General features: G+C 37.2%; 1 protein-coding gene across 2 annotated transcripts in view; it reads left to right on the top strand.

Annotated features, from left to right (window-relative positions):
• Positions 1–20,294, top strand: part of Ercc6l2 (excision repair cross-complementation group 6-like 2) — a 63,761-nt gene that overhangs the window by 37,323 nt on the left and 6,144 nt on the right. For both annotated transcript variants that reach the window (XM_013034933.1, XM_013034935.1), the window contains 4 exons: positions 1,678–1,758; positions 2,001–3,141; positions 5,816–5,970; positions 16,643–16,824. In XM_013034933.1, coding sequence (XP_012890387.1) covers positions 1,678–1,758; positions 2,001–3,141; positions 5,816–5,970; positions 16,643–16,824 — 1,559 coding nt within the window. The remainder of the gene's footprint in view (positions 1–1,677; positions 1,759–2,000; positions 3,142–5,815; positions 5,971–16,642; positions 16,825–20,294) is intronic.

Here is a 20,294-nt window from a genome sequence, read left to right on the forward strand (position 1 = left end):
GAAGCCACTTCCAGCTCAAAGGACTACTTGACATGCCTGTATTGCTGTCTGCAACTTAAAATCAGTGTCTATCAGAATACTAGCATTGGAGTTTGTCCTGTTTTATGCTATATATGATACAATTTAGTTCTTTGTTTTATCAGAATAGCCATGTATTCCTTTGTTAAACAGTTCTTAAAACAAAATGGAACAAGTGGAGAGTCCTTGTGTTCACTGGTTGTCTTAAGTGTATCTTGTTTATTAATGATAGGACTGTCCACATCTTGCTTTTGTTTGTGGTAAAATGTGCTTAACACCTTGTTAAGCATATCATTGGTACTCAGTTATTACATAAAATTTGAGGTAAAAATTTTCATATGTCATCAATCAGAACAAAATTGTTCAAACCAGCTTAGACTCACGCTGCATTTAACCAAAAAATATTTTAAAATATTAGTATTACAAATTCTGTATGAGAGGAGACTTTTAAACCTGAGCCTAAAAAAATAAAATAGACAATCCTATATATAAGACCTTTACTTCCATTTGGCAGAAACAAGTAATAAACAGAGTAAGTAAACCATACAAGATTCTGATATAAAAATAAAACAGAGAAAGGAAATAGTGAGTTTCAAGGAAAAAAAAATACCATTTTAAGTGGGGTGGCCAAAGAACCCCTCACTATGAAGTTCCAGTAACAATGGAGAATTAGGTAATAGGAAGGCAGAAGCAAGAAGCCATTTAGAAGAGTACTGTAACAATCTACCTGCCATGTGATGATTTGGGTAATAATGGCAGGTGGTATCAGAAATGCCTAGATTCTGTCTGTATTAGGCAGGTAGAAGGACAGGACTTCTTGATGGATAATATCCAGGACATGAGAAAACAGAAAGGAGTTAAGTATTGTTCTAAGCTATTTGGTTTATGCAACTGAAAACTGATGTTTCTGTTTACCTGTTACAAAGGAGTTTCAACTTGAGGATTTCTAGTACTGTCAGTTGTCAGTGAATATGAACAATACGTTGGTGATATAGGCCAGAATAATGTCCAATATTATTTGTGGAGTCTGAAGTATTACTCGCATGGTCTTACTATAATTATCCTGCAGGAAAGACTATCGTAGGTATAATTCTTAGGTAAATACATAACATTTTTCACCCCTCTCCCTACTTATGATTGCAGTAGAGTTGGCTATCTAAAAAAATTGAACTTCAAGATAAGAATTATGATTATTTTTAATTGTTACATAAAACTTGTTGAGTGGCTTAATTAATGTTAAAGCAGCCAAGCATGATCTCTTATACCTGCAATCTAGGCTACTTAGAAGGCCTGAGACTAGCTTAAGAAAAAAGGTCACAAGACCTCATTTCAACCAATAAAATGCTGGGTATAGTGTTATATTCTACCTTCCCATCTACTATATGATATAAATAGGAGGATCACAGTCCAGCCCAGCCTAAGCAAAATGCTAGACCATATTCAAAAAGTAAAATGGGCTGAGGGTGTGGCTTAAGTGGTAGAACACTTGCTTAGCAATGTCTTGAGTTCACATCCTAGTATTGCTACCCTCCAAAGAAATCAAGCAGCACTTTCTTAGCTCTAAAATTTAGCATTTCAATTTTCTATTGTTGCTATACATTTAAACATATATACTTGTTTTTAACATATTGTTTGCTTTCTCTCTTATGGGCATTCTAGAGAGAAGGCCAAGTAGAAGCGGGGATCATAACAGCCACAACATGGTTGAAAGAGGGACCTCCAGCACACAAAGTAGAAACAGTAAGTACTGTATGAGTCTGTACCCTCATTTAAACTTTCATTTATTTTAGACAGTTGAATTCATAAAAAGACTGTACCAAAATATAATAATAAATCCTTTATATTTGTTTATTAAATGTACTTTTAGAAAACATCAAGTGATAGATATGCTTGTGTCTGAATTTTCTGCCCATTGCCTTCCAGTGCCTTCCATGCCATCATCCTCACATGCTCTAATATTTTTGTCATTGTTCCTTATATAGCCCAGAGAGTCTGACTGTCAAGAATCCAGAGGACCAGAACCACCTTCAGATGCACTGGCAGCAGATGTGTGTGATCTCTGCAGTGATTTCAGTGATGAGGAAACTGTGAGAACCTCAACAATGAGGACTGCTAAACACAAAGCATCCGATTCAAGTAAAGCTTCTGGCTCTTTGGGACAGCTCACCTTATTCCAGTGTGGTTTCTCAAAACTATTTGAGGCCAGATGTGAAGCTCCTGAGGACAGTGATGAGAATCACACCTCTGGTGGTGGAAGTTCTGATGAACAGCCCACACTGCCATCAGCAGATGCCAACGATGCTGATTGTCAGAAAACTCAAAATTCTGTTTCTGCTTCAAAATACCAGAACGTAGATACCATCCTAAATCCACAGGAAAATTGTACTTCTAAGGAAAGCAGGATTTTGGAACAGAACATTTCTTCTGAGTCTGATGATGAGAAAAAATTTCAAACTATAGTTGGACATAATTGCATTTTACAGAATGGCACAGAATCAGAGGACAGTGATGTTATTTTTCCCACACAATATAAAACTCAGAGATTCCCTAAAAATCGAATAAGGTTTAAGCCATTCCTGGGTGGATCTGAAGATTCTGAAGCAGAATACCCTGTAAAAATCAGAAGTAGTCATCATGGTAAAAAGAAGGGTGACAGAGGATCAAGTTCAAAACACTTAAATGCCAAGAACATGACCCTGAGATCTATCATAGAAAGGAAAAACACTGGTGATATAAGTGATGAATCTGATGACATTGAAATTTCTTCCAATTCAAGAGTAGGAAAGAAGAAAACTACTAGTTCATTGAAGGAAAAGAAAAGGGAACTTGACTACTTTTCTAAAACAATGAAGAAAACAAACCAACTGCATGTACCAAATGAGGATTGTAACTCTCAGCTTATTGAGGCCTTTTCATCCTCAGAAGATGAGTTATCTGCCAGCCACTTCTGTCTCACCAAACAGAGCCATAGAGAAAAAACTATAAAAGACAGAATCACTTTCTCTTCAAAACGGCCTACCCATAAGAAAAACAGTACTTTCATACCAAGAAAATCAGTGACATTTTCAAATGAGGGTTTTGTCACTCAAGAGCATGAGTGTGAATCCATGGATAAAATTTTAGGTAACTACAAACATACTCTGAAAAATTTTAACTACTCTGGTCAGTCAAATAGTTCTTCAAGATACTGTTAAATTAGCTTGTAAAACAGCTCTAAAAATGAAGGAGCTGGCTGGGAAGGTGGCTCAGTGGTAGAGTGCTTGCCTTGCATGCCTGAGGCCCTGGGTTTTATTTCTCAGCACCACACAAACAGAAAAAGCCAAAAGTGGTGCTGTGGCTTAAGTGGTAGAGCCCTAGCCTTAAGCTGAAGAGCTAAGGGACAGTGCCCAGGCCCAAAGTTCAGGCCCCATGACCGGCAAAAAAAAAAAAAAAAAAATGAAGGAGCTTCACTGAGATACAAATAAGAAAAGAGGTGAGGGGCAGGATAAAGAGGCTACCCATATCAGGATTCTTTCTGTGTCTCATCCCAATCACACTGCTTTTCTGCCCCATAAATACCAATTATTCTGACCTCTACAGTAATTCCTTTTTATAGTGTTACGGTTTTATCACACAAATGTGCATCCCTAGATACTAATGACTGTGTACTAATGTATATTTTATTTTGTCTAGTCTCTTACAGGATTCATCCATTGCTTTCATTAAAGCTTTATCATTTGCCTGTTACTAGAGTGCTTTTACATGTCCCCTGACCTCCCTCAACATCAGCTAGCAGAACATGTCTCCAGATTCAGCTGTGGACCTCAGGTGGTCATGATCTTTACAGCAAATACCAATTCTTAATTGTTTCCTTATTCCTTACTCAAAACCTGGCACCATGCAGTGGGCAGCTCTTGGGGTTTTTACCTTAGGGTTTTTTACCTTAGGGGTTGATGTCGTCAAGTTGACCATATTTTGATTTTGCTGTCTAGTTGCTGTTTGCATGTGAGAATTCATCAGTATTGAAAAATTGATCCCTGCCTAGAATCTGTTTAATGATCATAAGAATTAGTCTTGCTTTCCCAATGTTAAATTATATGAAAGAAGCTGATTTAAAAAAAAACAACAACTGGGATTTCTTTTTGTAGGAACCTTAATTCTTATGTTTGATTTATTTATATACCAGGCTTTCTTTACACTTAATAATGATCTCACTGGTGGAGTGCATACCTAGTATACAAGGCCCTGGGTTTGATCCCCAGCATAGTATAAGAAAAACCCCACAAAAGCTCATTATAATAGATATTTTGGTACTATTGTAAACCAAGTATTAGATTGCCCTTTCATTTGTATACTACAGTGAAATTTTTGGATTGAGTATTGTATACATTAAAAAAAATCATCAGTAGTTAGTGTAAGACAAATACTGTGGTAAATAATATATAAAATGTGTCATCAAAATTAAGGAAAAATGCGAACAAATTTTCCATCAGAGAATCCTTTAGACAGTTTTCAAAATGTGCCATAGATATTACCTACTGTTTTTAAATTCTAAGGAAAATGTCCTGCTTACCCTTTTAATCATACAAAATGATGTCTTGTGTTTGCATGATTAGAAACTTTAGGATGAGAGATGTTCAGAGCGAAAACAGCATATGTGTTGGAGATTATAATTCAGGCCATTGCCAGAGCTACTTGAGGGAACTTTAGCACATCTCATTTCTATTCTAGTTTACTTATTTATGATCACAATTTCAGAATAAAAGCCATGAGGAACTTTTTTTACATTTCCTAAAAAGCTCCCAGCTTCATATTGACATTCTCTGGGCCTGTGTAAAAAAAGGACAAATTGCAAGCAATAAAACTAAGCAAATCCAACCAAAAGAAAACTTTCCTCATCTTAAGCCCCATGTTTCCATCCCATTGCTGTGATCAGGTACAAATTTATAGGAAAATAAGGCTAAGAGCATTTCCTCAACTTTGAAGTTAACAGAGGACAAATTCAGAGAGTACTCTTGAGCATGACTTTCTTGTGACCAAACCCTTTTCCCCCAAATTTCAGGTTTAAATTTAAAGGCTGTTACCTAATCTCAAAGTTTCTCATATTGATGAATAGGAAAGTCAGTTCCAAGTTATCCTAGACTAACATATTTGAACTTTCCTTTCAATGTTATTGGGTTTTTATTTATTTATTTATTTATTTTTTATTTGTGAACATACTGTACAGAGGGGTTACAATTACATGGGCAGGATAATGCGTACATTTCTTACCAAGCATTGCAGCCTCCTCCTTTGGTTTACCCTTCACATCCCTTCCCAGCCTCCCCCCTCCCCCCCAATCCCAACCCTTCTCCTCCCCCCCTTCCCCCCCCATTGGGTTTTTTTTTTAAAGATATACTTTGGTGTTAACATAAAATAGGCAATTGCCAGGGTTCTATAATCTTACCTACTCAGGAGGCTGAGATAAAAGTTCACAGGACACCATTTCCAAAATAATCAAAAGGCAGGGTTGGCATGATTCATGTTCTAGCATCAGCCTGGAGAGTGTAAGGCCCTAAATTCAAACCCCAGTACCACCCTCTCCCCCTAAAATTAAGTATTTTTACTGAGGATTAAGAATAAGGTAAGCATATTTGGGTATAGTGACACACACTAAGCAGTTCAGAGGTCAGCCTGGACTATAGAGTGATACATGATATGCTGTCTCAGAAAATAAAGCAAAAATAACCTTTGTTTACTGTAATATTGGTAATTTAAGGTATTCATAGAACCATATTGCTTCATGGAGATAAATCACCTATTATCAATTACTTCCTAGATGGTGTTCAGGAAGTGGCTTACATTCACTCAAACCAGAATGTGATTGGATCGAGCAAGGCTGAAAATTGTATGAGCCGATGGGCAGCCCGTGATGTATTTGAGCTGAAGCAATTTTCCCAGCTTCCTGCTAACGTAGCTGTTTGCAGTTCTAAGGTATGAAAAATATAGAATAATACTGTTTTCTCAGTATCATAATTTAATTTTTATCTCGTTCACATGAATTTTTTTAAGTACATCTTTACAAGTAGTTACTAAAATTGTAACTTACAAGTAAGAGTAAAAAAGCCAAAACACCATTTGGGGAAAGGTAATTACAGAAGATGTCTCAGGGACAAAATAACTAGTAATACTTAATTTCTTAATATTTCCCATTTAAAAAAAATATACCTATGGCTTCAAAATGCAAAAGAATCTGAGGGGATCTGGCAGTTGAATCAAAAGCAAAAGAACCTACCTACCTCTCCTCATGGCCTGGGTACTGTCCTTGGACTCCTTTTGCTCAAGGCTAGCACTCTACCGCTTTGAGCTACAATGCCACTTCCAGCTTTTTCTATGGTTAATTAGAGAAGAGTCTCATGGACTTTGTTGCCTGGGCTGGCCTCAAACTGTGATTGTCAAATCTCAGCTTCCTGAGTAGCTAGGTAGATATGAGCCACCGGCACTGGACTTAAAGAATATTTATTTATTTATTAGACCAAAGTTCTTTAAAAAAAAAAACTTTATTGCCAAGGTGATGTACAGAGGGGTTACAGTTACATATGTAAGGTGGTAAGTACATTTCTTGTCTAACTTGTTACCTCCCTCTCTCATTTTTCTCTCACCCTCCTTCCACCCCCACTCCCACCCCCAAGTTGTACAATTCATTTCCAATATATTGTCTTGTGAGTATCCTTGTTGCATTGGATCTTTGTCCTTAAAAAAATAAAATAGTGAACACCTTATATGGACTCTATTCACTTATTGTTATCTGGAAACAAAGTATTTTGTAAATATGAAATTTGTATTTGTATATGGTCACTTCCCTCAAAGTTTTTAAAAAAAATTTTCCCTTTGACATTTTACTCTTTCTTTCTTTCTTTTTTTTTTTTTTTGTCAGTTACAGGGCTTGAACTCAGGGCCTGGGTGCTGTCCCTGAGCATTTTTTCCTAAGGCTAGCATTCTACTTACCATTTTGAGCCACAGCGCCACTTTTGGTTTTCTGGCAGTTAACTAGAGGTAAGAGTCTCACTGACTTTTCCACCAGGCTGACTTTAAACAACAGTCATCAAATCTTAGCCTCCTGAGTAGCTAGGATTATGGGTATGAGCCACCCGTGCCCAGCTGACATTTTAGTCTTTATTAATTCTTAGAAACTAAATTTGAAGTAGTTTCACTATTACTCTTGGGAAGATTTTAAGACACATATTGTATATAAAAGTGATATTTTGCTTTAACTTAGTATTACTTTTAAGAATATGCAGAGGAAAACCCCTCTTGTTTTTTAAGTTGACATCATTTATTTGTGCAACAACTAGTTCAACAAAGGTTTTTAGTCATTTTAACAGTAAAACTCAAGTGTATAGCAAAATCCATGATGAGAAGAAATAAAAGTTAGACTGGAAGTTCAACTTAGAGGGAGTTAGAGCACAGACATAATGTTATATTAGGGTACTTTATTAACAGGACAATTTTTTTTTGGAGTTTTCTGGAGGACAAAGTAAGTAAGCCACTTATTTGGTGATTTCTCAGCAAATGAATGTGGAAATGTATGTGGGGATTTTGGGTGGTCATAATGAATAAGTGCCCAACTGGCATTCATGTCTAGAGACTAGAATGCCTAATGACCAGTCTGGACCAGAGGAATAATGGAGAGCGCAGAGCAATCTGACATGCAAAGAATTGGTCCATGCCAAATACCATCACATCCTGCTGAGAAACAGTAAGTTAACTTGTTGTCTTTCAGGGGAGAACAGGCACCTACCAGTTCTTTTATAGGGAGCAAAGCTTTTCTGAGCACTTCATTTGAAGGAAATTTGTCACCTGGGTTTTCTAATGGGGATCACTAAAGGATCTACTAGAGTCAGTTGTCTTATGATATCCCTTGAGGAAATATGATAGATTTCTTAAAAGCTGTGCTTTTTGAGCATTTTTAGTATAATATAAAAGCCTATTGCTAAATTATAACTTATAAGCATTTTTTCATGTCCCAAGTATATTGCTTGGTAATTATTTGATTAAAAAAAAATGCCACGCTGTCATCTCTCCTGGTAGACAGGAACTTTCCTACAGTTTGACTGCCTTGTAGGAGATATCTGAAAAAGGCAGAAATGTATTTGGCTTTTCAGAAATTTGCTTTTTTAGGACATAAAACATACCAGAATCTTCTAAAGGTTTATTTTTAATCAATTTTTTATTTTTATTTTTAAGCTGTGTTCCTCCAAATATATTTTTATATGAAAAGCCAGATAATTTTTCAAACCCTAAATTTAATAAGATGTTAATAAGAATTTATATTAACCCTCCCACCTACCCACCCAAAATAAACCTCAGAAACAGCACCCAAATGTAGAAACAGTAAACCATCAATTTGGAACTTCTTAGAGAAAGTTGTAAAAACAGAAATGCCCTTTGCCTCAACTCTTTTTCAGCTTCAACATTTTTGAGGTAGATGACTCAGTCTCACCAATACCTTTTCTCTTCACGGTGATTTTCAGAGCAGGGAATATCTCTTACCGGGAAACAAATTAGAATATCCCTATTTGTCCCTTCCCTATGGAGGGCAGGGATAATACAGCCTTTGAGGCCTTTCATCTTTCCATAACAGATATACCAACTTAGATCTTTTTCAAGAAAATATGAAGGTATTTGTTATTTAATGTCTAAATAATGGTGGATATAAGCTATTGAAGGAGGGATTTTTTGTTTTAGTACTGGGATTTGTGTGGGTTTTTTGTTTTGTTTTGTTTTTGTTTATGTGGTAATGAGGAATCAAACCCAGGGCCTCATGCGTGCTAAGCAAGCATTCTACCACTAAGCCACATTTCTAGCCTAGTTCTGGGATTTGAATTTGTACTTAACATTTTAGCCACATACCTCCAGTCCTTTTTGCTTTTCTTACTTTTTCAAATAGGTTCTCAGTTTTGCCTGGGCCAGCCTGGACCTTGATCCTCCTATTTATGCTTCCTGAGTAGTTGAATGAGAGATTTGTGCACTTTATCCAGCTTTTTTGTTGGTTGAGATTGTTTCTTGAGGACTTTTTCCCTTATGCTGGTTTCAAACCAGTCTTCCCAATCTCAGCTTCTTTAGGATTATATGAACTACTGTAGCTGGGAAGAGAGGTCTGATCCCATGCCACCAAATCTAGAAGGCCAAGAATGGTCCATTTAAAAACACTTATTTTAGTGGCTGACTTCTTTAAAAGTCAATACTTGATGAGGCAAAATTCCATTCCAGCTTTTCAAAGACATGTCACAGAATTTCTGAGGCAAAAAAAGTCTGAAAAAAAAATCACTGATTTCATTATATCAGAGAAATGTTCCTTCAACACTCAATGAGGAAATCCCTGAAACATACCACCATCTTTGGTCAAAAGTATAATTGAGAACTGTGAGAGGTTTTGCAGTTTCTCGTGTGGTGGGTGGATTTAAAATTTTGAAGCTTTGTTTAAGTTGTGGGGGTGGGAGGTGCAGAGAGAATAAATGGAGGAGAAAGGAATTGAAGGAAGAATAAAAGGGATTCAGTCAGTCACAGAGTAGCAAATACCTGGAAACCTCTTACTCCTAAATTCTCCCAAAGCCTATACCTCCCACCCACATTACAGTATCTGTCATCTAGGCTCAAATCCAGAATCTTTTTGATTACTGAGAATTCTTCTGAGTACTTCATGTCTGTCGTCAAAGTTTTATTAAAGAACTTGAAAAAATGGTGTGTGTGTGTAGGTGTGTGCACATGTGCTTGTGTTTTTGTCCACAGCCAGATGTAGACATGTTACCTCACTTTTTAAGAAAACAAACAAATCCCCTATATTTATATGAAACCAACACATGAATAAATACAGTCACAATATGCCAGTATTTCACTTTCTGAGGAATACCACAGTCAAGTCTGAGTTAAGCCTTTACCTAAATTGCAAAGGAGTATGTATCCTAGATGGAAAACTTGAAAAGGGAAAGTAGTAGCTATCACATTAGTAGATAAAATTCTGTAACCTTCTACAGGTTCTCAATTATTTTTGACATTAATTATTTGTAACCAAAAATGGCAAAAACTATGAACCTGCCTTCCAAATTCACCCATTATTTAAGAAAGGTCCAAAATATGCTAGCTCTTTTATATTTCCATTGGCTTCTTATAGTTTATACTTCAGTAATTTCTGTTTTAGAATATTTTATAGATATCATAAACTATAACCTATCTTCCCCCAAATAAATTTCTAATTATACCTTTGTTATTTGGTAATACAAACTATATGAAATAATATGGAGAATAAGAACAAAATTTGCCTCAAATATACTTGGATATTTTTAAACTTGCATGTCTTTGAAGTTCAAACAAAAAAGAAATGTTTAGAATTATCTGAAGAAAGTGGTAATACCTTTATTAGAGTTAATTTGTTCTTTTAATGTATGGAAGTATGTCATATAATTTAACTATACCTGTTTGTGACGTGGTGCCTCCTTTTTTTCAATCCACTGCATGTTTTCAACTTAAGTTTACTTAAAGTTTTCTGAAAAGAAATGTACAAAGACAGCATTCAATTAAGGATTAATCTCTATGGCAACTGAGATGTGGTGACTGAAGGGGGAGGATGTATTCTCCCCTCAGCTTCCTGCCAGCTGTCATAGTCAACCTCTGCTTCCTGAATCTAAGCCAAAATATAGACTGTGACCAACTCTAAGAAACTATATCTGTATTTTTATAAATTGGTACAAGTATCAGACTAGAAAATAAGGCTTAATCCCCTGGATTGGATGACAGACACTTGGCACTCTTGCCAGTGTTTGACAGAGAAATAACGGGTCGCTTTGTAGTAAAACCTGGATTAATAGTAAACCCTTCTTTATGTTATTGCAGTGTGGTGTAAATGAGAGAACTAAGCGAGCTGTCAGCCAGGGGTAGGAGCTGTGTTGGGCTGGGGGGCTGCCTTTTCATAACTAGTGCAGGTTTAAGCACTGTACAGATTCTGGTAAATAAAAAATGTGTTAATAAGAACTTCTCTTTCTTGTATTTGTATTAGATTGGCATTTTGTAGATGACTTAAAGCAAGGATTCCAGTGAGCTGTAAGTGGATTTGATTGCAGTATGTTTATACAGCTTGTAGAGTCAGCAAGTAGGGATGGACTGTTTACAATGAACAGACTGGAGAGATAGAGCATTCCATTACCCTGTTCTTTAGGATAATGAATAGCATGATGGTTTAAAGTAATTGTTCACAAATGACTGGTTTATGAAGTAGCCTAGAAAGTATGGTTTATAGTTTCTGCATGTCACAGAATTAACTCTTGGTGGGTGGGATTTTTTTATAAGGCTTACCATTTTCCCTCTCTCTATCCAGATATTAACTTCATAATGTTTGTATCAGAAAGTTATTGTTCCAAGTAATTTTTAGTAGAAATTAAAAATTTTAAGATTTTGTGTGTGTATGGAAATAAATTGTTGTCATTGTATTAACATGCAAAAGGCTTCATATTCCTCTCCCTAGAACTAGGATCAATTGTAGATGATACTTTGTTCGAGAGAGCTAGTATATCATTTGAGGGATGACTATCTGTCGACTATCCAGAAGAAGGAGAAAACAGTGGTTCTCCTCCTGTTTGGGAGCCATGAGTACCTGGAAAAGCCCTTCTCACAGTGGAGTTACTAGGATTCATGGACTAAGGTGTCTGATGACTCGATGTGTATAAAACACATTCAATTACTTGCAAAACAAAAAAGACATGGAAATTATTCAAAATATAATCAAAATTTTTGTTATTGCAATTATAGTTATTTCTTGCTAGTAGAGGTGAGCAGTAAAAATCTTTTTATGAGTCTAAATAATTGCCTGTTATTATTTTTTGTTACTAATAGTACAAATAATAGTTTGTTTTAGAATACCTTGTAAGAATCAAGCTTGAGCTGGGCAGCAGTGGCTCATGCCTGTAACTCTAGCTACTCAGGAGGCTAAGATCTGAGAATCGCTGTTTAGAGCCAGCCTAGGCAAATTATAGAGATTCTTATCGCCAGTTAACTAGCAAAAAAATGGAACTGAAGGCATAGCCCAAGTGGTAGAATTCCAGCCATAAGTGAAAAAGCCAAACTAAGCAAGAAGCGCCCCAGTACCATCATGTAAAAAAAAGGAGTTAGGCTTAATGGCACATATCTGTAATTGCAGCACTCAGGAGGCAGAGGCAGGAGGAATGAACTAAATAGTGAGACTCTGTCTCAAACAAAGAACAATTGAAGACTTTATAAAGATATCCAGATTTCATAAATGAAGGATCTGCCTTAGTTTGTGGCAGAATTCCTATGAAAAATGCTGTAGGTAGAAAATGTATTTGAAAGGAATCATTAACTGATTAACAATTGGCCAGATTGGCAAGCATAATCTTTGCTTATTAGGAACTGATTTAACTCTTCTAGCTGCTTATTGTTCTGACTGCATAGAAGATAGTTGGTTTTGAACAGTTTCTCTTTTTAGAATAATTAGAATATTTTAAATAGCTTACACAATACTGTTTCTTCTGGTAATGCCTTTTATGTAGTAACATAAAAGTGTAGAAATAGAAAGTCTTATTGAACTCTGATTGATTTTACCCAGTGACTTAAAGAATGGTAAGTACTTAACAGCCATTTTTAAATTCTGTTTCTTCCCATTATGATGACGATGATAGCAATTACCCCTGGTCCCTTCGGAAAAACTCCTTTCATTTCCTTTGATCATCCTGCCTCCATATACATGAATTCTGATTTTATCACAGGATAAAGCAAAAGTGAGGGTAGGGAATCATAGTATTTCAGGATTTGGAGGATTCTTGGAGATACCAATCCTTCATTTCATGTTTTAAACTGACAGGCTAAGCACTGGGCCTGGGGCTCAGCAATTACAGTGAGCTTTCTTCCTTGTTTCATTCCATTAACTTCTATTTGGAAACTTCAACTTTACTTTCCCAATATGACCAATGAATCTTTTAATTTTTCAAGATAATTAATATATGAAAACTTTTCTTCACTTTAGCAGTTAGATTCTCTCCCCCTCCCCAAAAAAACAACCAAGTGGATTGAATATATCCTTCACTTTCAAAATATACTGTTTAGATAATTAAACTGTCAATACTCGAGAAATACAGTGTAAGCTGGGTGCCAGTGTTTCATATCTTTAATCCTCAATACTCCAGAGGCTGCAATCTAAAGGATCAGGGTTCAAAGAAAGCCCTAGTAGAAAAGTCTAAGAGACTAAATAACCAGCAAAAGTCTGGTGTGATTTACATTGTAGAGTGCCAGCCAAACAAGTAAACTGAGGAAGCTCTAGGCCTTGAGTTTAAACCCTAGTGTGAACAAAACAAAATAAAACATATATGAATATATAGCAACTGTTGATAGTATCTACTCTTCCACAGGCATTTGGCATGATTTATTACTTTTTCCCTTTACAAATTAGTGATTCTTGGTTATCAACTTGACTAGATTGAGAGATGACCGGAAAAGTAGTAAAGCATAATGAACTCTGGGGATGTCTGTGAGGGTGTTTCTAGAGACAGTTGACATGTAAGTTGGTAAACTGAATGGGGAAGACTGCCCTGGCTGTGGGTAGCACCATCCAGTAGACTGGGGCATACAGAGAACAGAAAACCAGAAGATAAGCTCATGCATGCACCTACTGGATCCCTTTTGACCAAGCACATTATTGGCTGTAAACATCAAACTTGTAATGCCAGTTTGCACCAGTGACTCTCCATGACATGCAAGACCTATCTTAACTTGGCCCTAGCCTACACTTGTTCAGGACTATTGTCACTCAGTATATACTAGACCTTGTGTTAGACTACAAGAGATACTAAGATGAATAGGCTTCCTAGACAGCCTCAGCTTGTGAACTATTCTCCAAACCTACTTTTACACCTCTACACTTTTTATTCTTTTGCTTAAAATTCATTCTCACCTATGTCTACCCATTGAACTGACTTGCATTGTCAGTTTAAATTTTTTTATTGTTGTTTTTACTTTGTGTGAATGTCTTAGCACTTATGACATTGTATTTTGCAATACAATGTCTGTATATCTATAAGATACTTTCAGCTATGTGTGGTACCAAACCAGATTTTTCTGTTGAGTTGGCGTAGGAGGAGTGTCAAACTTTTTCTTTATGCCCGCCTTGAGCCACTTCTCTGGTAGCTAGGATTGTAGACATGAGTCGCTCCACTTGGCTTGTTACTGATATTTTCTGAAAGACCAATAAATGATATTGAACATTAGTCATGGGGAAAAGATTCACTCAAGGTACAGATATACCAGTGACCTTTAATTTTAACAGTATTAACTGTTGTTTTACCGATAGATTTTATTTTTTGTAAAATGAACTTTCAGTTTTAGTAAAGGTATCAAGAAGGGATACTCATAATTATCTGGAAAACTATTAATTTTTTATTTTCTAATTTTATATCAGTGTTTGTTTTTGTTTTGCCAGTTCTGTCTGAGGCTTGAACTCAGGGCCTAGTCACTGTCCCTGAGCTTCTTTTTTGCTCAAAGCTAGTACTCTACCACTTGAGCCACAGCACCACTTATGGATTTTTCTGTGTATGTGGTACTGAGGAATCGAACCCGTGGCTTCATGCATGCTAGGCAAGCACTCCACCACTAAGCCTCCTTCCTAGCCCTAACTTTGTATCTGTATAAGACTAATTCTTTCATTTATTTTGACCAAAACTATAGACTGAATGCAGAGATAGGAGAATCCAGCTATGTCTCATCAAGCTAGATATATAAAGCCACTTTACTCACTAGTTTAAAAAAAGTGTTTTTTTTTTTGTTTTAGAAAAGTTGTTTATGGGGGCTGGGAAGGTAGCTTCAGTAGTAGAGTGCTTGCCTTGCTTGCATAAGGCCCTGGGTTGGATTCCTCAGCACCACATTAGCAGAAAAAGCCAGAAGTGGCTCAAGTGGTATGGCACTAGCCTTGGGCTGAAGAGCTGAGGGACAGCACCCAGTCCCAGAGTTCAAGCCCTACAATCGACCAAAAAAAAAAAAAAGTTGTTTATGCTAACAAGCAATGGGATTGTTATTTTTAATAAGTGAATAAGTCCTTTTAAGTTTTCAACAGCTGTAATGCACCTGATCCAAAGCTCTTTAATGGCCTAAGATCAAAAAGCTTCAGACCTGTTGTCTTAGACCATATAAAGAAAGTGATTTCATTTATTAAATTCAGTTCTAGAAGCACGTACTTCTACTTGTCCTTTCTATGTGTGAAAACACTTCTCCCCTATATAACTCAAGAAAGCATATCAGAGTAGGAGAGGATGAAAATTATGTGGTTGTAGGGGACCCACTATAATTTACTAAAAAAAAGGTGAAGCATTGCTTCACCCTTCAGGCTTACACCTGAAATCCTAGCTACTCAGGAGGCTGAGATCTGAGGATCACGGTTCAAAGCCAGCCCAAGCAGAAAAGTCTGGAAGACTCTTATCTCCAATTAACTACTAAAAAGTCAGAAATAGTTCTATGGTGGAGTACTAGCCTTGAGCACAAAAGCTCAGGGACAGTGCCCAGGCCCTGAGTTCAAGCCCTGAGACTGGCACCAAAAACAAACCCCCCCCCAAAAAAGAAGAAGATGGAAGTATTCACAAACTGCATTACTTTATTATTAATAACAAATGATCTGCAGCACTCTACTATTAATAGCAAATGATCTACGCCCACACTCTTAATTCATTGCCAAGTCTCTGTATGTGCAGCATGATGCTTGAAAAGTTCTTCCCCATATGCCATAGAGTCATTGGTGGCCTTGATACTACATGAGAAGTACAAAATGCTTATTACTACTGCTGGAACATATAACAAAAATTTGGTTGAATTCTGAGTTTTTAACATAATTTGGGGATCATTCCCTAGATCCTGATACCCAAATCCTCTGCCCCTAGATCATGAGGCTCGAAGTAAAAAACAAAAAAGAAGAAGAACTCAGAACTATACAACTTGGCAAGGAAAGGGTCACAAGGGAAAAATCTGGGAGAAAAATGAGGGAGGGGGTGACACTGTTCCAAAAGAAATGTACTCAGTACCTGACTTATTTAACTATAATCCCTGTGTACATCACCTTTACAATAAAAATTTAACAAATAATTTTTTTTTAAATCCCAAGGATTACACAGTAAAGTGATAGAGGAATCTAGACTCCAATTGGTGTCAAGCAGTGGGTTTTCAAAAAAAGACCAGGGATCCTACCATCACCTTGGTCTACAGGCGAATTAAAAGGAAATGCTTTCAACTAGCCTGCTCATATTTCCATTTCCACTTCTGATACCACTTTTGTGAAGATTACTGCCAAAGTCTCACCTAACCCTCCCTGTGAGGAAGCTAAATAAATAATTTAGAGAGACCATTTTTAAGCCATCATGTATATAGCCATCAATTTTGATAGTAACTATCAGCAGGTATATCAGTATGCCCAAAGTCTTAACAAATAAAGTACCACACCATATTTCCCTATTAATCCTTTGTAAGATCTAGGTTAAGTTTGTTGATAATCCCAAGTTGGCTAATATGACCTACTTCATCACAGAGGCTATTGGGGGGAGAAAGTAAGACATGCTCTGTCTTTTTGACCCAAAACTTTTTTTCAGACTAAGTTTTTGCTTCCTTCTCTTTTTATCAGACATATGAAGAAGAAATAAGTACAGATAGAACAGCACATACAACAAAAGACCCTCAACCAAATGAAGGAAGCACTTCATTTCCCCTTTACCTTGCATACCCGATAAGCCAAAGAAAGAAACAAGTTCACCGGACAGACCAGACCACCTTCATAATTGGAGAAACACCAAAAGGAATCCGTAGGTATGTTCTGGATTATGTTATCTGTGGCAACTTCGAACTTTAAAAATAATTGTTAAAGGAATATAGTCACACTGGGCACAGTGGCACATGCCTATAGTCCTAGTTATTCAGGAGGCTGACATCTGAGAATCATGGTTCAAATCAAGCCCAGGCAGGAAAGGCCGTAAGACTCTTATCTCCAAATAGCTACCAAAAAGCCAGAAGAGCTTTGGATAAAGTGGTAGCCTTGAGCACAAAAGCTCAAGGACAGTGCCCAGGCCCCTGAATTCAAGCTCCAGAACTGGTACACACACACACACGCACACGCACACGCACTCATGCACGTACACATGCACACACAGCATACACACAGTATAGCCTCTTCATAAATTATAAAAGTTTGAATTTCCATATCTCATGTCTGTTTCAGAAAAATTCAGTTTATATATTAAAAAAATTCCACATACTTTAGACATTTTTAGACTAATCTCAGAGTAGATTTTAATGAAGTACTTATACAGAAAGAAATGAAATATTTAAGTGCATTATTTATTCATTCATTAATTGTATATTTACTGAGTACCTAATATATTTCTAGGCATTGTGCTCAGTGTTAAATACACAATCTGGGGGAAGAAAAGTAGAAATGATAGTGCAGTAGTAGGATGACAAGGATTAACATCTAACCATTACATTTTAAAAAGTCGACAAAGGAAAGTATCTTACAAGCCACATTAAAATAAAGTGTTAAAAAAACAGAAATAGATAGGCTACCTGTATACAGCCACCTACCTAGTGAACAGTCAAAAGAGATCTCCTTCCACAGGTGGCATTTAAGGTGAGACCAGAGTAAGGCAAAGAACCTTAGTAAGAGCACCAGAAGAGGGAAGGCAACTGATATGTTCCAGGACCTAAGAGAAGACTGATAAACTCAGCAAATAATGAACTAATCAAAGTTACAAGAGCAAAAGACAAGACATAGATGGGGCTGGAGCATGGTAAGTCTCAGAGACTCTGGAAAGAATTTGGATTTTGTTCCAAGTGTAGTTGAAACCTGTTGATGGTCCCAGCTTCTGTGTAGACAAGCAAAGTAGACAAAGGGAGAAGATAAGGAACCAGGGGATAGCAGTTCAAGCTAGAGCAGTCACCATGGTGATCAAGCCAAAATGATGGATCAGACTTAATGGCAGAATGGTGTAGGTAGGAAAGAGAACAGGATTGTCCTACTATTGTGTCCTGAGTAAAAGAATAGATGAAGAAAAGCAGGAGAAAAGTTTAGAGTGAAGAGAAATCAGGGTTCTCTTTTGGTCCATAAATCTGAGATTCTGTAGGAAATTTCAAGTCGGAATGAGACATTTACCTTATAAATGGTTTTTAGAGCCACTGCACTATGCAGACAGTCTGGGAACAGACAGGAAGAAGGGGAAGAGCCCAGGACAGAGCCTGGAAGCAGCAGCTTCTACTTTGCAGAGCAGAAGGCACAGTGGGTCCTGAAATCCCAGAGAAGTGAGTTTCCAAAAGAGAACTTACTTTATCCAGGCTGCAGAATTGGACAGAGTGGAAAGTGCCCACTGGAGTGGGCAGCAGAGAGCTCATTGCCACTGGCCACTAGCAGTGGGAGAAAGCACAAGCTAGGGTGAGAGGGATTAGAAGGAAATAAGGAGCTATGTGAGGACTCTCTAAGACATTAAAAGGAGACAGTGGGGGCCACGGCTAAGTTTGGGTTTTTTTTATTTGGGAAAATAGTAGAACCTGTTTGTGTGTTAAGAGGGGAAAAACTCATATGAAAGAAAAAAAAAATGACAGAGGTGGTAACAGAAGGAATGATATCCTGCAGGCAGGCGATGGCAGCATCCAGAGCATAGGCCAATGCCTGAACTTGGAGAGGCACTGAAATAGAAGGACAAACCTAGACACAAATATGGTGACACTCTCAATGAATCAAGAATTAAAGCCATCAATTCAAAGAGAGATAAATCATGGGATTATCAATAAAATAGGAAAACAAGTTTAGTGAAACTAGAATTCCTGGTGATATTAAGTCCCTGATTGAGCCAGAGGTTCAGTCAAACTAGCTCTAAGGTTGTATAGATTTTACTCAGCAAGCTTCAGTCATTCTGTTGCAGGCACAGAATCAAAATGGCTAGGTTATACCAGTCTTAGAAGAGAGGGTGAGAGAAGCAAAGAAACTGAGGTGTTTGTAAGGAAATGATGATAGACTAGTCTAAGCTGGATAAGGGAAGCTGATGGATTTGAACAAGAATAAGAGGCAATGGATTATAGGTAGACTACAGCTTTATTGACAATGGGTAGTAGCTGAGCAGCTTAAATGGGCATATAAAGATAGGATTCAGTAGGTCTGGAGGTTGTGAAGTTGATGGGAATGATGAGACATAACCATGGGCATGAGGTATTAACATGAAATTGAGACAAATCTTCAGTGGGCCACCAGTTGGGTGGGATACTGATATCAGGAATGACAGCAGGAGGTACTATAGGCAGTAAAATTAATCCGGGATCCAGAGTTGCATCACTTATAGGAAGGATAGGCCAAGGGAAGTAGGGTAGGGGCATAGTCCTGATGACCTCTGAAGACAGTGGAAAAATGATGCTGGCTCTGTGAATTCAAAGTAATTCCTGCTAGGGTTGGCAACTCCTAGGAACCTAGTCCTTTAACGGTCCAGGAAAAGGCCAACCTTTTCAGTCCCTTGAGGTACTGGCATAAAAAGCTGATACTGGACACCTAAGAACATAGGCAAGACATATCCTCACACTGCCATAGCAGATTTGCAGCTATTATTTTTTATAGGAAATGCTTTTCTAGTACATATGCCATGTTAAGTGGCTGGCCATATACATCTTCCTAGTCTCTGAATATCACGTGTCTTCATCCCCTTAAGCAGTATGTACTTTAAAAAGAAATCAGCAGTGATACTCACTAGACACTATGTTGTAAATGAACTATACAACTTGGGGGTGGAGGAGTCAGGAGGGGAAAAACTGGGAGAAAATGAGGGAAAGGGTGACACCCCTTCTGACTTATGTAACGATCTGACTTAGGTAACTATAACCTCTGTATATCACCTTTACAATAATTTTTTTAAAGTAAAGTAGTTAGGGCTGGAGGCATGGCTCAGGTGGTAGAGCAGCTTCTTGGTTGAGACCCTGATTTCAAAAAATAAAAATAAGGAAACCAAAAAGTATGCAAGTGCTTATTTCTGAACTCTTAGCCTAGAGAACAAATTAATGTAAAGAGTATTTAATATTAGACCAGGATATGATCAGGACAGTGTCCAGACTGTTGACAGCCTCTCTTTTTTTTTTTTTAATTTAATTTAATTTTATTTGTGAACATATTGTACAGAGGAGTTACAATTACATGGGCAGGATAATGCGTACATTTCTTACGAAGCATTGCAGCCTCCTCCTTTGTTTACCGTTCACATCTCTTCCCAGCCTCCCCCCTCCCCCCCAATCCCAATCCTTCTCCT

Source organism: Dipodomys ordii, unplaced genomic scaffold (assembly GCF_000151885.1).
Source record: "Dipodomys ordii isolate 6190 unplaced genomic scaffold, Dord_2.0 Scaffold201, whole genome shotgun sequence".
Classification (NCBI taxonomy): domain Eukaryota; kingdom Metazoa; phylum Chordata; class Mammalia; order Rodentia; family Heteromyidae; genus Dipodomys; species Dipodomys ordii.